The 27,603-nt window shown below is 41.5% G+C and overlaps 2 protein-coding genes and 1 long non-coding RNA gene across 5 annotated transcripts in view; 2 read left to right on the top strand and 1 right to left on the bottom strand.

Moving 5' to 3' along the window:
* Positions 1 to 16,834, top strand: part of ptprea (protein tyrosine phosphatase receptor type Ea) — a 44,303-nt gene extending 27,469 nt beyond the window's left edge. The window contains exons 3-21 of one of the 3 annotated variants that reach the window (XM_029528316.1): positions 5,366 to 5,443; positions 6,081 to 6,174; positions 6,605 to 6,678; positions 8,161 to 8,297; positions 9,108 to 9,198; positions 9,724 to 9,800; positions 10,182 to 10,218; positions 10,313 to 10,410; positions 11,040 to 11,159; positions 11,325 to 11,488; positions 11,787 to 11,922; positions 12,119 to 12,268; positions 12,936 to 13,029; positions 13,129 to 13,205; positions 13,315 to 13,449; positions 13,616 to 13,741; positions 14,347 to 14,498; positions 14,585 to 14,720; positions 15,052 to 16,834. In XM_029528316.1, coding sequence (XP_029384176.1) covers positions 5,371 to 5,443; positions 6,081 to 6,174; positions 6,605 to 6,678; positions 8,161 to 8,297; positions 9,108 to 9,198; positions 9,724 to 9,800; positions 10,182 to 10,218; positions 10,313 to 10,410; positions 11,040 to 11,159; positions 11,325 to 11,488; positions 11,787 to 11,922; positions 12,119 to 12,268; positions 12,936 to 13,029; positions 13,129 to 13,205; positions 13,315 to 13,449; positions 13,616 to 13,741; positions 14,347 to 14,498; positions 14,585 to 14,720; positions 15,052 to 15,126 — 2,046 coding nt within the window. In that variant the 5' untranslated portion in view covers positions 5,366 to 5,370 and the 3' untranslated portion in view covers positions 15,127 to 16,834. Of the gene's footprint in view, positions 1 to 5,365; positions 5,444 to 6,077; positions 6,175 to 6,313; positions 6,463 to 6,604; positions 6,679 to 8,160; positions 8,298 to 9,107; positions 9,199 to 9,723; positions 9,801 to 10,181; positions 10,219 to 10,312; positions 10,411 to 11,039; positions 11,160 to 11,324; positions 11,489 to 11,786; positions 11,923 to 12,118; positions 12,269 to 12,935; positions 13,030 to 13,128; positions 13,206 to 13,314; positions 13,450 to 13,615; positions 13,742 to 14,346; positions 14,499 to 14,584; positions 14,721 to 15,051 lie in introns of those variants that run through there. The other 2 variants (XM_029528315.1, XM_029528317.1) reach the window with 2 other exon arrangements.
* The window catches only part of LOC115060399 (uncharacterized), a 27,641-nt gene continuing 10,173 nt past the window's right edge, over positions 10,136 to 27,603 (bottom strand). Inside the window, exons 2-4 of the long non-coding RNA XR_003842263.1 lie at positions 12,161 to 12,250; positions 11,301 to 11,960; positions 10,136 to 10,392 (exon numbers count right to left, since the gene is read on the bottom strand). This is a non-coding gene — a long non-coding RNA (uncharacterized LOC115060399). The remainder of the gene's footprint in view (positions 10,393 to 11,300; positions 11,961 to 12,160; positions 12,251 to 27,603) is intronic.
* Positions 24,040 to 27,603, top strand: part of entpd1 (ectonucleoside triphosphate diphosphohydrolase 1) — a 14,943-nt gene continuing 11,379 nt past the window's right edge. The window contains exon 1 of the mRNA XM_029528319.1: positions 24,040 to 24,148. Within this exon, the coding sequence (XP_029384179.1) occupies positions 24,133 to 24,148 (16 nt within the window). The 5' untranslated portion in view covers positions 24,040 to 24,132. The remainder of the gene's footprint in view (positions 24,149 to 27,603) is intronic.

Here is a 27,603-nt window from a genome sequence, read left to right as displayed (position 1 = left end):
TACAGGGGAGCGTTTTGTATATTTCAACATTGCTATAAATTTTTTATTTAACACGATGCCTAAAGATTTTACGCACACAAATTCAATATGTGACAGATTATATTCTGTGTGCCATGTTTTTTCTTCTTTTAAATTAAGACGACTCATTCGTCATCCCACAGGTGCCACATCGATGGCCAGGTTACTATGGGAACACATAGCGAGATTTCATTTTTAATATTAAGACTAAATGCCTGGCCTGCACCGTGATACAGTCTGAATGTAGGTTATTGATGTTATCTGCTGAAGAGCAGCACTGAACACCTTGTCCAACTAGGTTACATGACTTAGGAAGCACATCTGTGTGAGCAGATGGACACTCGTTCTCCGCCTCCACATTCAAGGCTGTGAATGTAGTGTGCTGTCCTTTAAATAGCTAACCCGAGCCAGGTTTACACACTGCAGTTCCCCAAAGGCACAGAGCTGTGGTGACATGAGGACGACCTACTCAAAGAGAAAACGCGAACTTGCTAGACTTTTAGCAAAGTTCTGCTCAAAACTGACTGATTTAAAATTCAGCCCTGCTATTATAGTTTCTGTTTTTAGGATCCAATCACATCTGTCACATTGGACAACAAGAGTAAGAAGAATCTGAACAGACAAAATGAAAAAAAAAAAAATCCTGACTTATGGTCTAATACTTTTTACCTTTAATGAAAGTGAAGCTCTTGTCTGTTTGAAATAGGACCGGCTCCAAGAAAATAACCTGCGACATCAACATACATCCTCCGATCAAATTTTAAGCTACCACATAATGCAAGTGGAATTTTACACTTGTTAACTAAATTTACATGAAGAAACATAGTATAGCATCCAACAAATTGTTCTTTATCTCTTTATTCTATCATTGATAAGGCTTCCTAATTTTACTTGCAGGTTATTCTGTGGCGGCACCACATTGAGAGAGCAGCTCACGGTCAAGAAGCTGCTCAATTTAATAATAGTAAGCTTATTGAGTCTAAAGAGCTGGTAGATGACAGCCCCGCTGACTTCAAGGAATATGCAGCAGCTAATCATGACCTTTTACACTTTTCTCTTGGATTATATGGAGAAGATATTTCCTGTTAATTAGTGAGCTTTGAAGGTGCTGAGAGGAAAGTTTTGTTTGTTTGGACAAGCTAGTTTCACCTTATTTCCGTTCATCTATTTCATCTATTCATTCTAATCAATTAAGAAAAAGAAAATTCATTTAATATTAATTTGTAATTTAATTTTATCTGTATCTGATTCTGGGTAATAAACAGTTAATGGTGTTGATGTTTTTAAAGCAGAGCCAAAAAAATTGCTGACGCATTTCCAACAAAGCAGTGAGGAAATGCACAGGCGACTTGAGGCTATTGGTTGTTTTTCTTATAAATAAGCCATCTTGCAGGTTTCAGTTGTATAAAAAAATGCTGTGACCTAAAGAGTAAACAGTCTGGCAGCTTTTCGCTCAGAGGACACAATGTACCTACTGCCTGTTCACCCTGTCACATCAGCCCTACACCCACCACCCATTTTCCAAATTCCCCAGCTGATGTATTTGAAGAGACAGAGAGACTCTGTGCCCAGGGAAAACACGTTCGGTGGAACTGACAGTGCTCTGTGCAAGGAAGGACATGATGCCAGGGAACACCACGTTTCCTGTCAGAGGTGAAGGCAGCCCGATTTCTCTATCTTATCTTCAGTTTGTAACAAGCTTGTCCTTTCCGAATGGTTTGGTGTGTCTGGGGCTAATTAGGGAAACAATGGTGGAGAGCTGCTGTGGTATCATTATGTCACCCCAGGGTTTACTTTTTTTTTTTTTACCCTGGCTAAAAGAATGACAGAGCGCAAAGAAAACACAATTCCACCGAGAGGGATTGCTCATCCTCCAAAACAAAACAATGCCAGAGGAAAGGAAATGATCAGCCTTTTGGTTTGGGAGTATCAACACAGTTCACCAGTCACAATTACCAAACTGCCTCTTTCTCTTTTAAATATTTGGAGTCAGGATGAAGAAGCTAAGGAAGTAAAGAGCCTGCCTGTCTTTGTGTCCTGAACATTTGTGTGTGCGTGCCCACGTGTTTGTTTGTCTGCTGTGAGGTGGCAGGTTATAATCCGCAGGGGACGGAGCTGTGAGTCACAGAGTGCACACCAGGTGCTGCAGGTCTCTGAACACATAACAGTGGCTGAAGTGTTGACGTTTACTGTACTGTGTGTAGGTGGACACAAGCTGAGATGGTTGAAATCAGCTTCTTTGAAAATGGGAGCAAAGTGACATGCAGGATAATCAAATTGATGTTTAAAGATTCGGTTAGTATGTGAGAGAAAGGTGCTGATGTTTTTGTCCCTCCAGCTTATTCATTCCAAGCAATTATAAATAGTAATTTTTTCTCTTTTGATTATTGATATTTGTCTGTCTTAAAAGAAATGATGGGACATACGATTTACTGATACCAGAAACTGATTTCTGATTTCCAGATCACAAACTGAGTTCACCTCAGCTGGACCTCAAGGAAATTTCTAATCTAAATTCCAGTTTTAATATTGTTCATTTTTAATTCATAGGTGGCTTGTGATATTACATTTACATAACAAAGCTGTATTTAAGTGATTGTTGGTTTATTTTTTTTGTGCCAAACCTGAGCTGGTGTAATAAGATGCAAATGTAATCTTTGCTCTCAGGTAGAATCTGTCATCTGTGCAGCTTCACAGTAAACACTGACTTAACTGATTCAGTGTACATAGGCACTTATGTTTATTGTGTTCAGATCGATTTGGAAATCATCCTATAACGTCCTGATTGAGTGAACATTATCTTTTTCGCTCTGTCTGTCATGCATGTGGTGAAGTTGAGAATCATTCTCTTTCCTGCTGTAGTTCTTAATGGAGCTGACCCATCATGAAACAACTAATGCAATACACACACACAATCACTGGATGGTCAGGACAATAACTTTCTCTGAGGCTGCTTTCAAATGCCTCCCAATTTTGGAAAATAAGGATGCCTCGGAACTTCCCCCAAGTTGACATCTCCCATGACCTATTTTCATTATGGCTGATGGTTGCTGACGAGCTGCATAGTGCTAAATAGAGGAAGGGCAATAAACAGCTGAGCGGACACACAGTGCAGTGATAGCTGCACACAGTGACTCATGCTAATAGTCTAATTTGAGACTTGTGGTTTAGGTTGATTTTGGTTTGAGTGAGGAGACAGAGATGAGATACCTGCAGAGGTAAAGAGCAGTGTTGTTATTGTATTTCCACACAGAGGCAGAGAAAAGGAAGTTGTTGATCTCCTCCGAGGTGCTAAAGGGGTCAGGCTGGAGAGAAGGGGATGAAAAGGCTGCGGTCCCCCAGGAGCAGTTGAGCAGGGGTCTGAGGCTGAGTTGTGGCAGGGTGACATTTCTGGTAGTGACGAAGATCCAGGAACCGGGAGACGTTTAAAAGAAGCAGCACCACTTTATCATAAGGTACAGTCGAAGGGGTAGCTCTGAGCACTCTGCTGGGTGTCCCTGTTATGCTGTCACAAGCACACAAACAAAGCTTACTTAAAATTCAAGACAGGTTGTGCAGCGGAAAGTCCCAAATGGCACCGTGAAAGTATTTCATCACAGAAACCTCCAGTCTTTTACACAGAGTCCTGCTCTGGGGATTCACGCACTGTACTAACTCAGCTCAATATCCTCCCCCTCATCCAAGCTTGTGACATTTGCAGAGGGAGCCTTAAAAATGGGGAATAAAGAGGGAGGAGAGTTGTAGAAAGAGGAGGAGGTGTGTTCTTCCTCTCGTCTTATTAGAATTCCCTCATCAGTCTTCCCCACGGGGCTGTGGCTTGACATGTCAGGGTTTATTAATCGCTCCAGGAAATATTGACCAAGACCTTCTGCTCGCTCTCCCCCTGCTGCAGTCAGTGCCTCTCTGCTCTGCCGCCTACACATTCCTCCGGTGTCCTGCCTGGACACATTACAGGACACTGCGGCACAGCGTGGAGGCTTCAGCACAGTGTCTTCATTGACTATGCACTTGGCCTAGGCTCTCTTTTCACTGCAGCTGCAAAGCACCACACACACACCTGCAGCCTTGGGTAGACAAAGCACGCTCTGCACTGCTTCATCGCGGGGTGAGAGCAGCTCTGTCCAGGCGTGCTTTGCTGAGATTCCAACTTTTTTTAGACTGTCTTGGTGAGAAACAACAAACAGAAAAAAGAAACACCTTTAAAACTGCAAACATCCCAGGGCTTATTGGATTTTCCAATCTAACTAGTAGCTTGAAATAGAATAGAGATCCTCAAATCAGATGGATGTGTGACGCCTCCTGAATGCTCAAGCACAAGGATCGATCAGAGATAACCCCCGTCCTCCTCTGCATTTTTCTCCAGGCAGAACACAACACAAGGGGATGATCAGGGGAGGGGAGTCAGCTGAGACTTGTAGATGTTGCTGTGTGTAGGTGCTCTGAACAGGATGCACCTGCCTTCCCTCTGTTTACATGCATGTGAATGAGTCTTTGGCTTGGGGCGATGTTATCAAGGAGCAGAGAGGGCAATAATGAGAGCATGAGGGTGAAGGTGTTAATCCTCTTGCTGCCTGAGTCTAGTTTTTCACTGATACATCCAGTCTAGTGCGGCTTATAGCTCTCAGTCGTAGATCGGTGTCAGCTGACATCCAGGCCTTTGTTTTGGCATGGCCATGTGTGATTCTTAGCATATCGCAGGCCGAAACCCTCCACATGCATTTCTCTGGAATGTCACACATTTCACAGTAGCATTGCCTCGGAAATAGCTGAGGCAAAGCAGCCGTTATCAGATGTAACTGGCATTTACTCAAGTTCTCTCTCCTTGATCTGAAACACAGATTAAAGCGAACGTGTGTGCCTTATAAGGGTATTTAGGAGCATTAAATTTAATTTGGATGGATGTTTGGAGCCCAAACCACACATGCAACACATTTTCTTCTGATACAGTTTCCTATAAAATATTTAAAAATAATTTTTCCCTGGCCTGAATGTTGTCTTTGCAATTTTTTTCTCAATGAATTCTATGAGGAAGCTGACTTGTTTTTCAAAGAATGGAGTATTGCCCCTCCATGTGGACACATTAAGCGTTACACTGAGGCACTCTGGACTGAAGAATGACCAGGATAGGAATGTGTTGTTCAATTGTGTCTCCACAAACTTTGCACTGATGAGCACATTCCAGCAAGTAATGAGTCATAAATAAAGTACCATGCCTCAGATCTGTCAATAGTTTTTGTCTTTCTTGAATGGCGATAGTATTCAGCCGTCGTGAACTCATGAGTCTTGACTTAGTGCAAACATATCTGGCACTAAATTTAATATCCTCCTTGATTTTGTTTTTCTGCAGTCACAATGATCCTGCTTCTGTTCTTTGTGGCCACCACGACAACATCCAATTCCACCGGCAATGGCAACCACACACAAGGTAAGAGCAGTAATAAGGCCGCGGTAACCTCGACCCTTGAGATAGAACAACCCTGAACAATTTGTGATAGCAACAAAATGCCATTGCTCCCCACTGCAGTCAGTACTTTTCACCAAGATATGATTATTATGTATCGTCTGCAGCACGTGCATCTGCTTGATAATAGCCTTTTCTCCAGCCTTGCTATTACCGGATCACAATGAACTTCTTCAGCCCTGGACAGTAATTTACGGCTTATTGTCTGTCTTTATAAACACAGCTAATAGCTGCCTGTGTGGCTGTGATTCTTGGCTGAGTCTCCATTCTTAGAGGCTCTCATTTTCTGTTAGACATGCCAACAGGACAAAATGGGCTGATACTTATCTCTGTAGACAAAATACAGCTGAAGCCAGTTATTAAATCAGCACCGTGGCCAGGGGAGAACATGGAAGTTGTGTTGCTGTGCCAAGTATTGATTTAATTTTATCACTTCATGCAACAGACACATGGCTGAAAACTATGAGTACCGCCTAGAATTAACACACACAACCATATGACCCCCCCCCCCCCCCCCCACCTTTTCCTGCTTCTTTTGTTGACATTGCTCCCTGACCCCCCGGCTCTGGCTCTGCCTCTGCCTCTCCTTCTTCCTCAGAAGACGTTACATCCTCCAACCAACACATCCTCCCCACCGTGCTGGTCCTGTCGCTGCTGCTGCTCATCTTCGCACTGCTAGCCTGGTACTTCCTCAGGTAAAAAAAAAAAAAAAAGTCACCTCGCCCTCATTGAATGGCTATGAGCCAGACTTGGAGGCAGAGCTCAGGGTGACAAACACTTCCTCCTTTAGTCACTGAGGCGGAGCCCAGTCAGGAAGTACTGCTTGCTGACTCCCTTTCATGCTTATTGAGAAGAGAACAGGCTGTGACAGTGGACATAGACAAGGAGAGTGAAGAAGTTAATTCTGAATCCCATTTGGACTAGAGCGTGGTCTTCCCAAGACATCAGCTAATGAGAAAAAATAGCCTATCAAGTTTCAGATGGTAGGATGGAAAATTTTCTGTTCGTGGCATTGACAGGCAGAGTTATTTACCACGACATTACCTAAATTCATCTTATATTTTGTGCCATTGACTTTTTGTGTGTCTTTTCTTTCTTTCATCTTATTGTGTATTTTCCTGGCAGGTTAAAAAACCAGAAAAAGCCAGTTGTCACAACAGTTGACAAGAAGATACCAAACGGCATCCTGGAGGAACAAGGTAACCTTGTAAAGTGAATATTAGGGGCAATGGAAATGATTGTATATTGTGACTGAGAATGAGATTGTCTAGAGAAGCATGCTGAGAGGGCAGAGCAACACGAGGCGAAGAAGAACGGAGTTAAGTCAGAGAGGCGAAGAGCTGTCAGTTTTCTATTTGAAACTGAATGTGTATCTTGTCCCATCATTGTCATGTGGTAGTTTTTAGACTTCCTGTGGTTAATGTGAAGAGCAAACATGTTAGTGTTATCACCCTTTTTTTATTGTGTCTTCATACTGCATGTTAGGTTTTTCTACACTGGGGCAAAGATCTGAGTGGGTGTCACTGATATGTTAGATGTTAGATGGCAGTCGTTGGCCTTTTAGAGGAAACAAGATGTCTGTGTGCTCTTCAGAAAGTCTTTTCTTATCTAACATTACAAAGGAATGTGTTCTACATCAATGCTGAACTCTAGCAGCTGAATAATATAAGAAATATAACCAGAAAGGCGCAGATAAAAACAGAGCTCAGGTTATTTGATGAGCTGCTGATTGTCATTCCGAATAAGACAGATTTTCATGTATGCGGTTTTATATTAATATGCTCACTAGATTTGGTTACTAGACTGGTGAAGCATTTGTGAATATATTTCAGTTGATTTTAAATCAGTTTGGGATGTAGTTTCTGTCAGCTCAGTTTGAAAGACTTCTTAACACAAGACAGTATTTAAATAGTATTAAAAATCCTCATTCTAAAACAGATGTGTCGAAGGTTTAATGTGCTATTCAGTGCTGGTTTTTCGTTATTATGATCTGAAACAGTTTCATGGCATCCAAATGGATCAAATGCTGGTTTAAATGATGGTATTGTGTGCTGTCTGATTTGGTTTGTGTTGTGTTTTAGACTTTGGATACAGTTCAGAGTCGTTATACACCACTGTTCCCCCAGGTCAGGTATCCAGGGTGGCGGTATCAGAGATCACGTTACTAACTCTCTAATTTATGAACACTAACTTGATGCTTAGTCGGGTGATTGACGGAGGTTTCCATTGAAAGACCTGCTGAGAGTGGCTGTTCTCTGGGGTCCTTTGGTTCTCTATCACCTGTTGATGTTTGGTGATTATTGAACTATTTATTTTAAGTGAACTGACATGTTGTTTGTTTGCCAATAGCACAAACATTTCAAATCATCATTTTAGTCTTTGATAAACTGTTATTTAAAGTAACCGCAAAGCAGATCAATAAGATGTTTGTCCAACTCACTGTTATTTTACTAATGTGTGTTCTGAATCTGGAATGAGACTATCACAGAGAGGCTGAACTCATCTGACAGGCCGTTGTCAGTACGAAGGGCCATATTAAACCAAATTCTGCTTTATAATCAGTTTCTCTGTTAACATAGCAAAACATCACAGTAACTTAGAATAGTGAAAATATCAATCTGATTTATTTCATCTGTGATTTCCTTCATGATCACTTCGTAAACCCGCTGCTCTCCTCACAGAGCAACAGACGGTCGTCCTCCTGCCCAGATCGCCGTCGGCATCGAAGACGTTTTTCCCCATCCTGGTAGACAACCTTGAGGAGGAGTACAGGCTCCGCTCTGCTGATGATGGCAAGCTCTTCAGGGAGGAGTACAATGTAAGCATCCCCGCAGCCTCTCTTCTCCTCCAGGAGGTTAGATAACCAGGAAAAAGTCATTTACATCACGCAACTCCAAGGATTCTAGGATTATTTCTACGTGTTGGAGGAAATGTGGTTCAAGTGGAATCATTCGAGACGATATTTAATGGGTCACTTATATCTTCCATATTTTTAAACCTCAGTTTACAATACAGGCTTAATTTCAGTTCACTAAAATGAGAAATTATTTACAGTTACTTCATACAGACCTGGACTTTATTTCATTTGTTGTAATCTTGTCAACAAAAAAAACAAACAAACTAAGGAGTTGGAAAGTTTTCCCACACCAGCTGCAATGTGTCTGTGAGAGAGCAGAGGATTGAAGGAGGTTGAGGGATGTTTGATAAAGGAAAACTACGACGTGACACTTATAGTTATGTGTCACATTGCCCTTGACACATACCCACACATACCCACACACACGCACACACACGCACGAAAAATACCCTTGCGCCTATTTCTGGCTGTGATTAAGAATCTGGGTTAACATAAAGCAAATGACTCATAGTTCACGACACATTAAACTGATTTTCTTTATTAAGTGTCAGGTCAGACAGAGGAAGTCAAAGTTCTGCGAGTTTAATGGATGACTGTTTATTGTAGGTAGCAGAGGAAGTGCCAACATCAAGCCTGAACAAAGCCCCACATACACGCAGCAAAACACAATTCACTGGTTGTGAGCTGTTGAAAGTTGAATGAGTATTTTTATTTATTTATTTTTCCCCCCAGTGTGTGAGGTTGTATAAAAACTCTTGTTGTATTTTGCAGTCCTTGCCGGGGGGTAATGCCCAGGGGACATACGAAGAGGCCAACAAGGACGACAACAAGGAGAAGAACCGATACCCCAACATCCTTCCCTGTGAGTAGATTTTCTGTTCTTCAGGAACTAAGATTTTGCTTGAGTCACAGTTTCCTGCATGCGTGCGCACGTGCCTCTGTGTCTTCATGAGTGTTTTTTTTTTTTTTTTTTTTGGACAGTTCAGATATAGTAAGTGTTCAACTGTATGTGTTTCCTTGGTCACAATGAAGCACCTCCTCCCTCAGTTTCCTCACCATTAGTCATTTTTACTTATGTCCTTCCTGAACAAAACTATCAGTGTTTTTTATCTATTTTATGATTGATAAAGAAATATTTTCTCTTGATATTCCCATCACTTTTCTTATTTGCTGTCTTGGCGAGAGCTAAAGAAAGAGAAAAGACACCATTCTCACATGTGTAGTGTAAATCTAAAACTCTTTAATTAAAATAACATATCCAGCTCAAATAATTCCCATAAATGTGCAACTTTTCCTGCGATGCTCTGTAGTTTATTTGCGATCTTAGTCTGGAAGCAGTGGCAGACTGGTTGCCTCTCTAACCTGCTGAACTGTCCAACTCCAACAGATGATCAGTCCAGAGTGGTGTTGACTCAGCTGGATGGAAATCCCTGTTCAGACTATGTGAATGCCTCTTACATTGACGTAAGTTATGCTTTGTCTCGTGGATTTTTCAACAACCACATAGGCATGACTCATTAAGTTGCATATTATTTTAATTCCCTCGATCCTTCTGCTCCTCTGTTTGTAGTAGTTTGCTGATTGTAGTAACAGCTCTGGGGCTTTTAATCATGTCACACAACAGATGTAACTTGTCCAATTAGTGTGGAAGGACAGATGTAAAGATAAACAGTTTAAGGACTCCTCATCTGTGTGAGTTTTAAAGTTAACATTCAAAATCTATTTTTGATCTTAAAAAAAAAAAAAAAGCAGCTGACAGAAGAAACTCACCAAAAGGTTAATCAGTGGCAGCTGGAGGTTTAGATTTGTACTCTTGACTAAGTTCTGTTTTATTTTTTGTTACAGGGTTACACGGAAAAGAACAAATTCATAGCAGCACAAGGTAAGAAATTGCATAACACAGAGGTTCACAACTTTTAATTGAGTAATTTTTTTATTTAAATAAATCGTAAAATTTTGATATTTTTGTCTTTCAGGACCCAAAGAAGACACTCTAGCAGATTTCTGGAGGATGATATGGGAGCAGAAAGTAGCAACTGTTGTCATGTTGACAAATCTGAAGGAAAGAAAAGAAGTGAGTGACTTCCAGATGTTATTTCTTAACGGTCTCAGCTCCTCAGATATGAAGCATTCCGACGAGCTTTTCGTGCCAAGTCTCTGCTCCAACTTTCCAGCGTAGGGGGCAAGAGAGAGGTTAGATAGAGCCAGAAGATGATTCGAGAAATAAATGTGCCTTCAAATAGATTTTGTTGGCTGCGATCAAAGGCGTTTGATTTAAACTATTAATTTCACACCTTAAGCTCCTCATTGATTTGTGTTTCTGGCCTTCTTTATTGTGAACCTTAACTCCTTCACTGAGCAAAAAGACAGAGAGAGGCGAAAGGCTTAAAAGGATCAATAAGAAAAGATCTGGTGAAGATTTAAATCAACATGTGGACAGGCTGAAATCAATGGCTACATAATGTGTAATAAAGTCCTCTAGAGCAGGATCATAATCACCCAGCAGCCTTTTATTGAGTGGTTTTACCCCGCTCGCTTACATTAATGTGGACTGACTGGCTGTGAAATTGAAGCACATGTGTCATGCATGTGAACTGCTTTCTCTCTTGAAAGGAAAGTCCACAAATAAGTTGTGGGAGAACAGGTTTTTCTTTTTCTTTTCTGTGTTTAAATGATTGAACCGTGGCTGATATCTCTCTGCAGGACAAGTGTTGCCAGTACTGGCCGGATCAGGGCTGTTGGACCTACGGGAACGTGAGGGTGGCAGTGGAAGACTTCACTGTGCTGGTGGACTACACAATCCGCAAGTTCTGTGTACAATATGTAAGTGCCACGCTTCAGAGGATTTGAAAGCCAGACAGTTCTGCATTTTTAGATGCTTCTGACAATGCATTCAGATTTCACATTGTGCTCTGACAACTACTGTTAAAACAGATGAATAAAACTATTCAAATGTGCGCTTACTTGTTTCTCTCCGCGTCTTCGTAGCAGGCCAGCGATGCTGCTAAGACTCCCCGACTGGTGACCCAGCTCCACTTCACCAGTTGGCCTGACTTTGGCGTTCCGTTCTCCCCCATCGGGATGCTGAAGTTCCTCAAAAAAGTCAAGGCGGTGAATCCACCCTTCTCTGGGCCCATTGTGGTTCACTGCAGGTACAAGAAAGCTGAACTGACAGGACTCTTTGCTTTTCTTTTTTTTTTTTCACTTCAATCCAGTTCTTGCAGTGGTTTTAATTATCCCATTTGTCTCTATGGAGATAAAAATATTTGGGCTTGAGCGTCTTCTGTGCTTGTCTGCAGGCAAGCAACGTGTCAGCAAACATTTCACTCGACTAAAGCATCGCATGTGTTTTCGGGCTCAGATGTGGCTTTGTTTGCCTGCTGTTGTCCATTAACATTCACGAGGATTGTGGCTCATCTGGTCTCTGGTTTGCTTTGTGTCTCCTTGCAGCGCCGGCGTAGGGAGGACAGGAACCTTCATCGTAATAGACGCCATGATTGACATGATGTACGCCGAGCAGAAAGTCGACGTGTTCGGGTTCGTCTCTAAGATACGAGAGCAGCGCTCACAGCTCATCCAGACTGATGTGAGTTGGAGACAGAACATGCTCCCCCTGCTCTGTCACTTTGGATACAGACATCCCATTATTATTTGGCAGTATTTAATGTGGGACATGCAGATGATGCCCCCCCTCCCCCCCCCCCACCACCGACCGCTCAACCATCCTAAAATATTTAAATGGCTCTACGCACTGTGTGTGTGTGTGTGTGTTCTCACTACAGATGCAGTACTCATTCATCTACCAGGCCCTGCTTGAATACTACCTCTATGGAGACACAGAGCTGGACGTGTCATCTCTGGAAGGACATCTGAACAAACTGCACAACACCTTCACAGAGGGAGACCGGGTCGGCCTGGAGGAAGAGTTCAAGGTTAGGCATCTTATTTCAGATAACATCCCCCCAAAAAATCAAAAAATAAGAGAATATCCAAAAGTTCACACAGAGACAAAACAGAGGAAATACTATTTCAACAGACCATCTTCTCCAGGATTTAGATTAAAAAAAAGAGAGAGAAAAGAAACAACAATCCCATAAAAGTCTTCTTTGTGTCCAGCACAACAGAAAGAGAGACTCGCACAGCTCACACCATCTGTTTTCCTCCTGAATATTTGAATCCTCGGTAGTCCAAAGAAGAAAAGCAGCACTCAACTGTGTCTAAAGATCTGTGGCTTCTAAATAAAAATTTTTTTTATCCTATGTCCATATAATGATGTGATCCCACAGACTTTACATCATTCCTGGCACCCATCTCATGTCTCCCTGCTTCAGCATAATGTGTTAATTGGAAATACTTCTCATGATTGTCACCAATGTCAGTAACTGAGCAACAAACCCAATGAATAAGAGCTGAGAAAGTATTGCACCAAACCCTTCAGAGTCAAGGCCACCAAATTTCAAGAATCTTTTCTATGTTAGGGTGAAAGACAACATCTGCAATTTCCCCATTTTAATTTCTATGCAAAAGTACAATGAACATTTGCAGGTTTTTTTTTTTTTTTTTTTTTTTTTTATTTTAACTTGCTTGCCTGCTTCTCAGAAACTGACCAACATGCGGATAATGAAGGAGAACATGCGGACGGGCAACCTTCCTGCCAACATGAAGAAGAACAGAGTACTGCAAATTATTCCATGTGAGAAAGACGAGAAACAGCTGTTCAAAATAAACACTTTTTCTTTAAACAGGTTTATTTCTCAGGGTGCTTTTCTAACCAGTTCTATTTCCACTTCAGATGACTTCAACAGAGTTATTCTGTCCATGAGGAGAGGTCAGGAATTCACCGACTACATTAATGCATCCTTCATAGATGTAAGTATCTTACCTTCCTCTTTACGTGCACATCTGCTATTGTGTTGCTGTTAATGCCGATAATTGGACCTACAAAGCTGAGGAGGTGTGTGCTTTCGCTGTGACTCAGGGCTACAGACAGAAGGACTACTTCATTGCCACCCAGGGCCCTCTGCAGCACACGGTGGAGGATTTCTGGAGGATGGTGTGGGAGTGGAAATGTCACTCCATCGTAATGCTCACTGAGCTCCAGGAGAGGGAGCAGGTGAGCTGCAGATGAACAACCGAACAATGACTGACAGCAGCACAACACAAACCGTGTCTCTTCTGATTTTTGTTCTGCCTGTACATGTGTCAGTTATCTTAACATATTTCATATGCTCAAGCAAAACTACAGAAATATAATTGTGTTTTGTTTTTTTTTCCCCCAGGACAAATGTTGCCAATACTGGCCCACAGAGGACTCAGTCACCTACGGAGATTACACAGTAGAGCTGAAGGGAGACACTTTGTGCGACACTTTTAGTCTACGAGACTTGGTACTCACCTTTGTTCCGGTAAGCAAACTGACCTTATGTTACTGAAGCGTCAGCACTAGATTACATTTGCCTGTCAAAATCAAAAGGCATTTATTGGCCTCGCTGATGAAGTCATATTGAACATTTTACTTCAACTCATCGAGTCACATAAAAACATTTTAAAACTTTCCTGTAACATTAGTCTTTGAAATTTTCCCTCATTTTATCCAAATTATTAGTCTTTGTTTAAATAAACGTAAGGCCTGTAAAAAGAATAGGGCACATTCATCAGTAATTATGAACGACAAAAGGTATTTTTAGCTCTCTAACATAATGTCCTAAAACAGAACAGCAACTGAAGTGAGTGCACCACACTCTTGGCCGCAGAGGAAATGTAGTGGGCAGGATGTAGTTAAGATATTCAAGCTCCCAACTCATATTTCATTAAATTCAACCCACATCACCTCTCAGAGGCTCCACAGTACTTTCCTGCCTCCCAGAGCAACACTCCTTAGTCCTCCACTCACACACTGAACACTTAACCTACGCTGATGTTCCACCGGCCATTATGCTTTCATATGATAATAAATCATATTTAAAAAGGTGCTGAGCTCATTCATCTGCCGGTGCATTTCCTCTCAAAGGATAAGCAGACGAGGGTAATCAGGCACTTCCATTTCCACGGCTGGCCTGAGATCGGCATCCCGGCCGAGGGGAAAGGCATGATCGACATCATCGCCTCGGTGCAGAGACAGCAGCAGCAGTCTGGGAACCATCCCATCGTCGTGCACTGCAGGTAATGCCCCGTTGCTCTTTTAGGAACACACTCAGACATTTGTGTTTCGTTTCTGCTTAAGGACGGTTGTCCTGTGTTTTCTGCAGTGCTGGTGCAGGGCGAACAGGTACGTTCATTGCACTGAGCAATATCCTGGAACGGGTCAAGGCGGAGGGCCTGCTGGACGTGTTCCAAACTGTGAAGAGTTTACGCATGCAGAGGCCTCATATGGTCCAAACTGTGGTAAGTATTAGCAGCAGTTTAAAAGAAGAAAGTTACAACTATACTATCTCCACCAGTACTCAGTCAAATCAAATACACCTGCAACGGTGACTAAAACACAAGATCAGGGATCATCAGGTACTAAAGTCAACGGACCGATCCAAAACCACGCAATATCGATTAACTTTATATTCTCTCCCTCTCAAGAACTGGCAGAGTCAGCCCTGGACTCAGATCTGTATTTTATTACATTATGAACTGCTTAAAGTGCTAATGGGTGTAAAGTTGTGTTTTCTACATTTACATTGGAGCCGTACAGGCCATCATCTAATCCAGCCTCTCTTTTTTCCAGGAACAATATGACTTCTGCTACAGGGTGGTACAAGACTTTGTTGACATTTTCTCAGACTATGCCAATTTTAAATGATGAGATTTGCCTTAAACATGGTTTTTAATGTTGTTTCTAAAGCTGGTTTGTTTTATGTTTTCTTTAACTTAGTCAAATGATGATCTATTTTGCTATGCACTTGTCCAGCCATTAACTCAAAACGCCATCCTTGCTGTAATATAGTGTATGTGAGTGAAGAAAAATTGTAAATGGGAAAAAAAGTTAGATTAATATTGTATATTTCACATCATGTATGATAATTATTTTGTCATGAAGTGTTTGAAAACTAGGTCCCCTATTTCAGTTTTGTGTATAATATTGTACTTTAAATGTTTATCTAAGTGTTATTTTGAATTGACCACGTAATATTTTTAAAATATGTTGTTATAAATGTATTTATGTATTGGCAATGACATTCCAGTCTTGAATTTGGAGAACATAACAGGAATGTTAAGATTCGGATTTGTTTGGTTTGGTTTTGTTTTTTTGTTTTGTTTTTTTTTTTTTAAATTGTTGCTGATGTTGTCAAATACATCTGTTCTCTCATTTATGGATGACTTCTATTTGAGATTAGAGGCATTATGGAAACATTTTTTCATTGCCCTCAAGCTACATGCCCATCAAGAATGAGATACTTTTCTAAAGAAATTACTATCAGGAAAAAAAATAAATAAAAAAAGAGAAAGAAATAAATAAAAAAAATCACTTCAGCCGTAATGCAGAAAACAGAGTTATGCAACGTAGGCTAAGTTGATGACATTGAAGTCGAGCTCCAATATAGATTCAGGCAGTTTCAAAGTTACCATCGCACGGTCGTACAAGGCCTTTAAACCAGTTCTGTACCTCAAAATGTGGTATGCCACTGCATTTAACATGGATGTAAAGTTACTACAGTCTGCCTTTTATCTGTACACAACAAAAAGGTATTTTGCTAAAAAAAAAATTATAAAAATCTGCACATTAAAAAGCACATGTACTTAAGCCTTTTGCCAAGAACCTGCAATATTTATTGCTTTATTTGTATTATAGATTAGTGATTTTTCACAAATCAGTGCCAATATACCTTTTTTTAAAGACACACGTAGAATAACCCTAAATCGAAAGCCGAGCATTAACAGGTGAGCTTCTAGGAAAAGGCGAGTGTGGCCGCTAAAAAGAGCCAGTTCAGTGTCATGACAACCTGTGTGAGAATTAACATCAGACTAGTCTTATATTTGCAAAAAAACAAAACAACAGTACGCAAAAGCGGTGCTTCACTGCGTGCCTGATGCCAGCACGAAACAAGGAAACCACCCCAGACTAATAATCTTTGGATACATGGGCTCAGGAAAGCGTGGACTTTTCTGTGCATCCCATCCATCTGGTACTCCAACATTAAAACCCAACACTTGGAATAATCTGACCCGGCTCCGCTTCAAATCCTCAACGCAGTGTGGAAATTTTCTGATGCTGTATGTAAATACTATGAAAGTCGCCGAGCAGCAAGGAACTGTTAAGTGAGTGGTCATATTTTCTGTGCGGTGTGTCTGTGGGAGATGTGAGGCGCAGCACAAGAAGGAACTGACTTAAACAACCCGAGTCTATTTTCTATTCTGTCCATGAAGACATTGAGGGTCTGTTTAGACTGCAGCTCTTTGCCTTTGCTCTCTCTCTCTCTCTCTCTCTCTCTCGCTGTCTGTGGGTGTTCTATCCATTTTTGGACTCTCAGTGTCTTTGAAACGCAAGTTGCAATATTAAATTCATCTGAAAATGCTTTGTTGTTCAGTCAATGTCTCCTTCAGGCGTTTCTGCTACAGTTTGCGACATTCAGTTTTGATGCACTCAATGAGTGCTGAGCTCAAACTCAGCAACGAGATTCACCGTAACAATACGACACTCCAAATAATGCTCCTGACACAGAGGACATCCTCGCCCCAACAAATCATCACAAAATGATAGAAAATAGGAAAAAGATACTTGTCCAAACTCTACAGCATCCAAGCTGAGGCCTCAAAACGAACAAAGCCTGCAAATTCACAAGTTATAAAAGCAACAGTTTCAGTTTAAAATAAGATGTGTAATGCCTTTTCATCAAAGCAACAGAAATGGCCTGAAATAACACTGAGGAGTGTGATTATGATCTCGTATAAGGAAAGAGGAACTAAAACTGAGTGCAAACAACCAAAGGAAATGTAATTCAAAAACAACTTGCAGATTATCAGATAAAAGCTGATAAAACCTCAAATTATTCAAAAAAAAAAAACGATCAACAACAATAAGTTCAGTCTCGTCTGGTTGAACAACCATAAAACACCTGAAATCAGCCAACAGCAAACTGTGTAAGTGACAATTTGAGCCAACAGGAGGCGATGTGGCTCAATCTATACGTACATTAGAAACTAAATTAATTCAAGGGAAAGTTCAACTCCAATAACAACTCATTCATAATTCAATCTGCTTAAACCGACGAGAGCTGCTGCAACAACATGCTGGGGAGTAAAGCACAAAACACCTGCAATGTCAGTGTGACGTGACAGATTATAGATGGAAAAATAAAGTTTCATTTTGACTTTCAAAATATTTCAAAATGAAACTTCAGAAACTATCAATAGTTCAAATGAATGCTCATCGTTCTGAGTAATTTCTTACTGCATGATTGAGAAATATTCATCTAATTAAAAAAAAAAAAAAAAAAAAGGATTTCAGCAATAAAAATAATGGTGAATAGAAAAAGAATACAACAATCTCTTCGTTAACTCCTCTCCATGAGATCTGAAACACGAATATTTGGTCGCCTCCCTCTGATCATAAATCTGTGCTTATATCGGGTCTCCTTCCCTGCGATTGCCACCAGTCAATAACAGGGAGGAGTAAATCTGAGCTATTTCTGCCAAACAATCATGTTTTTATGTTGCAGACAAACCGAAGAAACAAGATGCCTCTTTGTTATCGGTTTCCATTTCCTCAGGCTCCCGGCGCCATGGCAACACTCGTCAGCAGGAGGGGCTGTGGCCCAAAAAAAGGTCAGCATGAGTGAAGAGGTCATATGAATTATGTATTAACCCTCACCGGCCCCCATATTTTGAGTGACCCCAAACTAATTCTATTTTGTCATCGACAATGCTGACCATTTTCTCTCTAATATATTACGGACCATGAGCTCTTTATAGGCTGGGTGGCCCGAGCTGCGACCCCTCTGATGAAAAGCTTTCATGTGTGGCTTGGAAACTCATTTTTGATTACAGACTGAATGTCAAACAATTCATCCGTCCAGTAAGTCGCTTTATCCCGCTCACATTTTGTTCACTGTTTATAGTTTGAATGAGGATTTAAAACCAAAAATGCTGCAATAGTATCTTTTAATTATTTATTTTTTCAGCCGTGAGAAAAATCCAACATTTGCATAATACTATGTACCAGGTTGTTTATTTACAGAGACAAAGCCACAAACTTTCTCCATACTAAGTAACAATTCCAATTTTCCCAAACATACCAATAGCAGTTATTGGCTGCACAAGACTAAAGAAGTTTTTGATGATACAAGCGTTGTAATGATTAAAAGCATCAAAAGCAGCAGGACTGAAAGGTGCATCCAATGTAACACAATGCTTATTTTTAAAATTATGGTCCCACTGAAAATAGACAATAAGGCATGGCGCACATTCGGGCGTGGCTGCCACATGAGATCTACCGGAGAAAGCCGAGAGCAGGTCGGATCCTCGCCTCACTTCACCCCCACTACGCCCTCTCTAATTAACTACAGCAGTTCATAAACCAAAGGGTGACCTCACACTGGGTTGCCACTTGGTTACATATATAATGTTTACCAAGTTCACTGTCGTAGCTGGCCTTCTTATGAAGCCTACGCTCTTTAGCATTAGACGCAAACTCCGGCTTGATCATATGTTTATTTATTTATTTTAAATTTTGACTTCGACCAAATCGAGTCATCGTTTGGACAACATGACTTATCCATCCAACATAATTTATGGCACTAAAAATCACCAATATCATCTTAGTCTGGACCAAAGTGGTGGCTTGGCTGACCATAGACCACAGTGCCATGGCGCTAGCATTGCTTAAAAAACCTTTAAGAAAAAACAGAACTTCTAATTTTCTTCAAAAAGCGAGGAAAAGTGGTTTCTGTTACGTCAGCCCGATCATGTGAGCACGCTCTCTTCTCCAGCCTCAGTGTGGTTGTGGCTGACAAAGAGAGGAACCAAAGATCCTGTCCGTCTCTCTGTTGAGGTATCTGATTCACATTTGTGGATCCACAGCCTGATCTCTTCCTCTTGCCGTCTGTCTTTGACAGCACAGCATCTTTCTACTCTGAAAACATCCTCAGACGGTTTAAGACTCACTATAATTTAATCACTCAGCTCTTACTGGAATGTTAATTTGACACCAGAACCTCCAAAATGGATTACAAGTGTTATCCAATTCCTCTCCATTTCCATAAGGCTAATATCCTTTTCAGGTTTCTCTCTCAGTAAATGCAGTGGACGGTCAGATGAAACAAGCTTGGCTTGAATGAAGATGGGTAGAAATGAGTAAAAACATTTTACAATGAAATCGTGACTGGCATGAGGAATATACGACAGGCTGTTTATTTTTATTTTCTTTTTCATGTTGTTGTCAACAGGTTATTGAAAAGAACAAAAGCAACAATGCATTAGTCCATCTGTAGATGCTTCTCTGCGTCTCTGCCCAATTTATGGGTCCAAGCCACAATCCTATCGATTGCGGCTGGAGAAATTCATCCTTAAGGTGTGTCAAATATATTTCATTTTCAAAGTGAAATATAATTTCCTCTGATGAACTCTGTTTCCCTCCGGAGTAGAACAAAAATAGCACCAAAACTAAAACTTCACTGACAATCAATCTGGTTGATATTTGAATAGATGAAGATTAGTGACTGGAATGGCTGGCTGGAGGTCTACAGCAAAGTTAATGGAAAACTATTCATGGAGACCTATCGAATAAACAAACAAATAAATCTGATTAATAAATAAAGCTGTGAATATATTTCAGCACAGATCAGAGTTGTGGGCCTGTCTGAACATTTATGAACTTCCAATGACAATCTGCCTTTTCACATAAACCAACAGTTAGAGCGCTAACCTGACTGGAAAGCATCCAGTTAGCCGTCATACAGAGAAGTATTCACTCAGACTGCTGTAGTTACCCGTTAACAGGGTTAACTTAAAGAGGTCACTGCTTCGGTAATATTGCTGATTAGATACGGCTTTAATGACGGGCTGGTTTAAAGCATACAATAAAACACAATTATTAGAAACTGACAGACAGACTGAAACCACAAAGAGTCAACACCACACTCAACACTCAAATTATGTCTATACCGCAGTTGAATTTCTGCTATGAATCAGGTTTGTTTTAGGATGATGTTATTCTGTTTGACTCTGTTGATTACCTCCATTTGTTCTTACTATAATAGGATGCAGTCATTGTTAGATGCTTCTGAAATCGTAACCATGTGTTATTGTTGCTGTCTATACACGGAAGACCACAATGGAAATGGAAGCTTAAACTGGACTAAAACAAACGAAACCACCGAGTCAATTTTCTCTCATTCATTTTGAGAGAGCTTACTGGCAGAAGTGTTAACCTGCCGCACAGCATTAGGACACAGACTTTGAGGCTGGGGTCCGACACCGCAGGGCCAGAGGTCCTTACACGGAAACAACAGAAACAAGACAGCAGGTCTCTGAGAGAAAACCGACTTCACAGCATTTTGCTTGCTGATGAGCATCGTTGTCATTCCTGACGCACATGAGGAGCAGCTGAGTAGTACAAGTGAATGAACACTTGTCAACACCCACTGAAGGTTTAAAGTGCAGCACAACATTAACTTTGATCTCCTTCTGAAGTAGTTGTGTTCCCTGGAAGAAACAACAGTTTTTATTGTGCAGCTCACTGACATCCATCATTAATGGAGTGCCAATATATATAAATATATGACCTGAATAACAGGCAGGGCTCCTTCTGAAGGGATCAGCACAGATGGACGCCTGCTTAACATGAAATATTGTTGTGGCTGCATTTCATTTAATGATTGCTCTGACTAAAAGCCTTTCAGGTGCCTGAAAGGTCACTAAATGAAAAGTCTGATTTATGATTGGTTGCTGGATAATGTAAGTAGTCATGCAAATTTCATGAGTTTTGCCTGGCAACCTGGTACCCTTTCCCCTCCTCTGCCTGTCCGTCTGTCCGTCTGTCTTTCAGTTTGCCTTCCTATTGTTCTGGGGAACTGTTGGGTATTGCATCAGTTCACAATTTATAAAATGAGGAAACAAAGAGGGTTGTGGAAAGCTTTACAAAACAGTCAACAACTTCAGCAAGTTTGAAGTATTTCAGACGACTCTAAGGCTTTACTATTGTTTAATTATCCGTCATGATCTGTAGCCTGTTCTAATAAATGCAGCGACAAATTTCCAGCTGCTGGTAAAAAAAAAAAAAAAGGAAATTACTGCCTGTTAAGACGCTCAGCAAACCTTTGGAGTTTGCATTTGAAAGGCCAGTTCTGCAAACTAAATATCTCCGCAAAGACTAGTGATGAGTCATTGTCATTTTAATTTGGCTTCAGGTCATCATCCAAACATATAAAACCCCACAAGAGGCATAAAAGGCTACAAGAACTCCATATGTTGGACCCTGATAAAATATTAGATGAGCTTTCTGCTTGTTTACAGATTGAAGGTTGGACTTTTCTGCAATCGAACGTCAGCAGTTCAGAACGGTGAGGTGAGACAGTTTAAACGGACGGAGGTGATAACATCATAGCTGCAGCTTCACTTTTCCACCTCCAAGGTATTAGATATCTGCTTGAGGTGTCATCCATTAAAAAAAAAAAAACAAAAAAAACACGAGCTTGACTTTCATAGTTTTGTTTTTTTTGTGCAACTCTTGCTACATTTCACATTAAACCATTTCCCAGCACATGACAGTGAAATTTAAAGTCAGCCGGATTGTTGAAACTTACACAGCTCTAACGGTAAGAAAAATCGTGGTTTCTCCTTTTTCATTAGCAAAACTGGGGGGGGGGGCGTATCACTGAGGTCTCAGAATTATCACGGCATGGAACCACCATACGTGATTCATCTTCTCTCTTGCTGATTGCTTCACCTTAAGTATGCTCTTTTCAGTAAATATGAGGATACAGCGAGCAGCTAGTTTTCTTGGATAACTATGAAGAATGGAAACAGGAAAGACAAGTAGACTGCTGATTCAAATTCAATTTATGAGTAACAAGACAAAGTCACGCAGCGTACCATTTCTAAGAACAACCAATACAATAAATAAGAAACATAAAAAAAAAAAAAAAATACACACCGAACCTTCACGTCACACAACACGGCTGTGAGGCCCTCTGCTGTGGGCCATTAACACACATACGACAAACAAAAGCATTTCACAGCCGTTACCCAGCCAGTGTTTTCCTGGCCTTCCCATTTGCACGGCTGATATTTATCTTTGTGTCTAAGTCTCAGCCAGGAGGTGAATAACTCCTAAAATAATCCCTAAAATGTTGAATTAGCCAGCTGGGCTCTCAGGAGCACCAAGGAACAAGGAATTGCGGGGCCAATTGTGCAGACCAGAGAGACTCTTGAGCCCCTCAGAGCAGCCAGATCAGCACTTCACAAGACACTTGGGCCAACTAGACCTGTAGTTCTACCGAACGGAGGAACAGTAGGGGTACTTGGACTGAGAGCACTCAGAGCTTGAGTAGCCGAGGCAGTAACCCCTCTGCCCGCGATGGAGCGATATTTACCCAAGCTAATGAGGATTTTCACATTTAGTGACAGACAGATGGAGCGTTTACAGATTAAAGCGGAGCGATAGAAGGGTACTGCCATCTTGAGGAAGTTATTCTGGACGTCATTCAGAACATCAATCGTTGAGAATTATCGTTGTGATAATGTATGTTTTTCTCCTCCCTGATGGCGGCAAAAACACTGGGAGAGCTCCAAGAAAAAAACTAAACACACACAATTAAAATTAAAATAAAACACACCACTTCTACTGATTGTGCTGTACACATTAGCACCCATATATCAAATGCTTTGTGCTGATGGTGCTGCTGAGGTGTGGCGGTTTATTGGTGTGTGAGAATTTGGACTCAACAACCTCTGTGCCCATTTCAAAACAGACAGGGCTCTGTTTTTCAGCCTTGGTAAATGTTGACCACACACACAACACACAGGTGGCAGTGTCCATGTCATGGCCCTGAGCTCAGGGTTTCTTTGTCATCATGAACTAAAAGCTTCCTGTTCCCGCTGCCCTGCATGTCGGAGCCTTACATAACGCCACTTAGGGTCAACTTTAAGGGCTTGTGTTTGAAGTGAAAAACTTCAGTCGAGCCATTAAGGAGCCACTGCCTCTGCTGCTAAGTGAAGATTACGTCTATAAAAACGAGGGTGCTGGGAATCAGAGATTTGAGCTGAGGCTGGCTTCATCCGCTGCTCCCCCCCCCCCCCCAACGCCCCTCCAGCTTCGGCTCCCATCCAGATCTAACACAGCTTTTATGTTTGACCCACTTTACATGACAGAGTGACAAAGAGAAGGAGATGCAGAAGGAAGATGGTAAAGAAGACACTGGTGCTGAAGGAGTCCGAGTGTTAGGGCATACAGAGAGTGAGAGATGAAGATGCAGAAATGGGGGGGGGGGGGTGAAAAGGGAGGAGTGAGGAAAAGACTGGCAGTTACAGAGCGTATGACAAAGGTGTCGAGAGTGAGAGAGAAAGGGGGGGTAATCAGAAGGAGCTGGTAAAGGCGCCTTGGAAGGAGGGGAGTGGGTTGAGCAGGAGGGAGGAGGGAAGCTGCTTCTCCTAATAAAGCGAGTGTATGTGAAAGGAGGTGCTGACAAACCTTACACCAGGCAGAGAGGCTGTGCTACCAGAGAAAGAGCAAAAGAGCGAGAGACAGAGAGGGAGGGAGAGAGAGAGACAGAGAGAGAGAGACAGAGAGAGAGAGAGAGAGGGGGGGAGACAGAGAGAGGGGGAAAGAATAGAAAGAGCATTGTGTTGTGTTGCTGCTGAGAAAGAGCCCATGTCCACACAAAGAGGTAGGTGTACTGCTATGACACACACACACACACACACACACACACACACACACACACACACACACAGATGCAGGAAACACACACACAGGAAACCAGAGACGGTCTTTACCACCTAGTGATACGATGTACCAGCACTCTGAACCATTACTGGTTAAGTGTCAGGTGAGTCTGTGTTGTCCTCCAACTTTGTGACTGGTTTTTACTGCACATAGCAGGTGTGTTGCAGTGCAAGTGTGTGTCTTTTCTATGGCACGTGTCTAAGTGTGCATACGGGCAGCGTGAGCAGATGCCCGTGTGTGATTGTGCGTCTATCAGGCAGGTGAGGGTCTGTGTCTTTATGTGAAGTGTAAATATTTTGTTCTGCTGTGTGAGAGCCGATGAGGTTTTACAGTCGTCGCTTAGGCCCATTATTTGAATGATTAAAATCATTCAGTGGGGGTTGGTTAAAGTTCACTTGTCGATATATCTGGTAATATGATTCAGTGTTTGTATGGATGGTGCCATAAAGCGATTACTGTTTCAGCCATAACATTTCATGCTCAGTGTTTATCAGACCAGCTGGCAAAGCTAACGCACACAGTAGGAGCTGAGCAATGAGAGCTCCTAAAAAGTTTGTTGTAGCCTTCTCAGGTACCAAAAAAAAAATTCAAGTCATTTAAAATGATATACAAAAGTCATACTTGCTCAGGGCTGGTCACCAAAACGTGTAGTTCAACGTTGTTCAGGTATGTGACCAGGAAGGTTGTTGGATATTAAACTCTGCAGGGACACAGCCCCCCCAATTCGTCAAGCACCCTTTATTTTCTCCTTGTAAGTCTGTTGCATGTGAGAAGTGTGCAACATCAGGCACGACACAAACCTCCCCTGCTAATCCGACTATTCCTAAAGAGTAACAAGTGAAGGAAAACTTCTGCACTTCGAAGATACAGCCTCACTGCGTTCAGAGGATGAAAGGCCTACACTGCATATGCAAATAAGATAAAAAACTCAGAGGAAACCTTGTTGCACATTGCAGTCATTTACGTAACACAATGATAGTAATGAATAAACCTCCGGCAAAACGGCATCAAACTAAACTGAGGCCCGACTCTGGCGGCTTGTTTCTTAGTCCTGCTTCCTTCAAACTCATCTCTCATTTCTGCCTTCCTTGTTCCTCCTCATTCCAAAACATTTTCTGATGTCCATCTACAGGAACCAAGAAGGATTTAGTCAAAGGTTGGCCAGAAACTTTTGTTTCCTCTTGTTTTCATAAGCAACTGCAATGCTACCGAAACCTGAATACTGTGGGAAGCTTCTGCCCATTTTATTTCTCATCAATTAGGAGAAGGCATGCTTTATTATTATTAATGCTATTATAATTACTACCCGCAGTTCGTGGACTCAGAGGGGTATAGCTGAAATTATACTGAGGCACAGCTCATGCCCCAGTAGAAGCAGTCTAGTGACAAAAATTGTATGTGACAAATCACAAGATTTGTCAAAAACTAAGATCGATCGAAAGCTGTCTCACACGAGAGGTTGTTAATTTAGTCTGCAAAGTTGGAACATCTACTGAAAATGGTTTGGCAACAATGTTAGTTCACTCGAAGTCATTTTGAAACAGCAATGACCTTTGAGGAAACTAACAGTCAGTCAGTCAGTTGTTGCAGAGACGGCCAGGCCATCCGGCTGATCCATGCAGGGTCACGGGGGGCCCTGAGCTAATCCCAGCTGACACCAGGCGAGGGTGGGGCACATCCTGGACAGGTCAGTCGATCGCAGGGCCAAACACAGAAAACCATCCATCACTCCTGTGTATGGACTGTGGAGGGGAGCACACCCACACTAACTACACATCCAGTTTGGTCAGCGTTTTGCGATCTCTGAGATTAATAAAACTTAGAACTGTAGTCCTCATCACTAATCAGTGAGACATCTCAAAATAAAAATCATTCTTTTGCTTTTGTTTGGGTGATCTAATTGACCCTGAAACATCAACTACGGCGAATTGTCACACTTAAAAGCTTTCTCAGAAAAATATTTGGAAGATCTGAAACGTGTACACCAAGGCCAAATTTGCTTATGTTAGGTGATTCATTGCCATACGCACAAAGAGACAGTCAAGACAAAGCAGCTGGCTCTCTGTGCAGATGAAAGGCAACACCAAGTCACCGCTGTGTAAAATGAATTAGATCTGTAGCTAAAGACGTTCAGCAACAGAACATTTCACTGAAGCAGGAAAAGCTATTTTTGTTCTTCGCTGGAGGTCGGGGCCAGACGCGGGTTAGTGACAGTCTGTGCTGTAGGCGAGGTCAGACTAGATTCTGCACCAAAGAGGATGGACCACTTCCCTGTGGCAGACACAGCTACTTCTTTTTTCATCATATGACGCCGTGAGAGGTCCCCTTGTTTGAGGACGTAGCGCACACGCTGTGCTTTTTCCCAACAGCCCAAACAATAGGCATTTATACAACTGTGAAATAAGGAAAACATCGAAGCACGAAGCCCACTGACGGTTCAACACTTCAGCAATGTGTTTTGATTTTTATGTAGGTGTGCTCATAAAATAACACGGCCCATTTACGCTCAAGTACACCACAAATCTTCAAAAGCAACATGATGTATTTTGCTTTGTAATTTGTTATTATTTTTACTATTTATCAGAAAACTTGAGAATCCTCTGCAGGCTCAGACGTGTAAGACCAACGGACATGATAAAGCAGGCATTGGCTCCACATGACAGTGCATCATTAATATTGTACCACACTACATCTATGACAGCTGTACTTTGTAATTTGTGGATTGCATAAACTACAATAGCTTGTAAAATATCACATAATATTTATAAACATCCGCCCCAACATTTTTACATTTCTTCCTTTCTTTTCTTCTTAAATTGCAGTTGAATAAAATAAATACAGATGTAGAAAAATGAGAACTTTGGATATTTGGCTTAATTTAGGGCTGAAACTATTTCAAGAAGATTTAATGCAGGAGCACTGAACTTAGTCTTTGACCGCAGTTTTGCAAATTTCTACAAAAGGAGGATGATTTAAGTGCTTGGAAAACAAGATGATTTTAGGTGACCTGTGGTGACTAAGCCTATGTAACATCTGCGTTACGTACATCCCTCCACACAAAGGCCGTAATTTGTTGGTGCATAACCGCCAGAGGAGCACAACAAATGTAAGAAATGCCTCACAGGGACATTGTTGTCTAGCTCCTTCATCATTATCAAACCGCACAGCTGATCCTTAAGTGTGTCACTTTTTGACTCATCAGTCAGCACAAAGAAAATACCCTTTTGAGAATTAGCTGATTCAAATTGCCCCCTCCCCCTTTTGCTTCCTCTTTCTCTTCCTCTTTTTTCTCACACACTGCATCTCTAGCTAAAGATTTATGAGCCCTCAGCTGTAGAGGGGGAAACTGTCATGTCTTCGAGCATAACGTTTCAACAGGGACGGGTCTTCAGCATA

Source organism: Echeneis naucrates, chromosome 19 (genome assembly GCF_900963305.1).
Source record: "Echeneis naucrates chromosome 19, fEcheNa1.1, whole genome shotgun sequence".
In the NCBI taxonomy this organism is placed as follows: domain Eukaryota; kingdom Metazoa; phylum Chordata; class Actinopteri; order Carangiformes; family Echeneidae; genus Echeneis; species Echeneis naucrates.
This window is presented reverse-complemented; position numbering and strand designations above follow the sequence as displayed.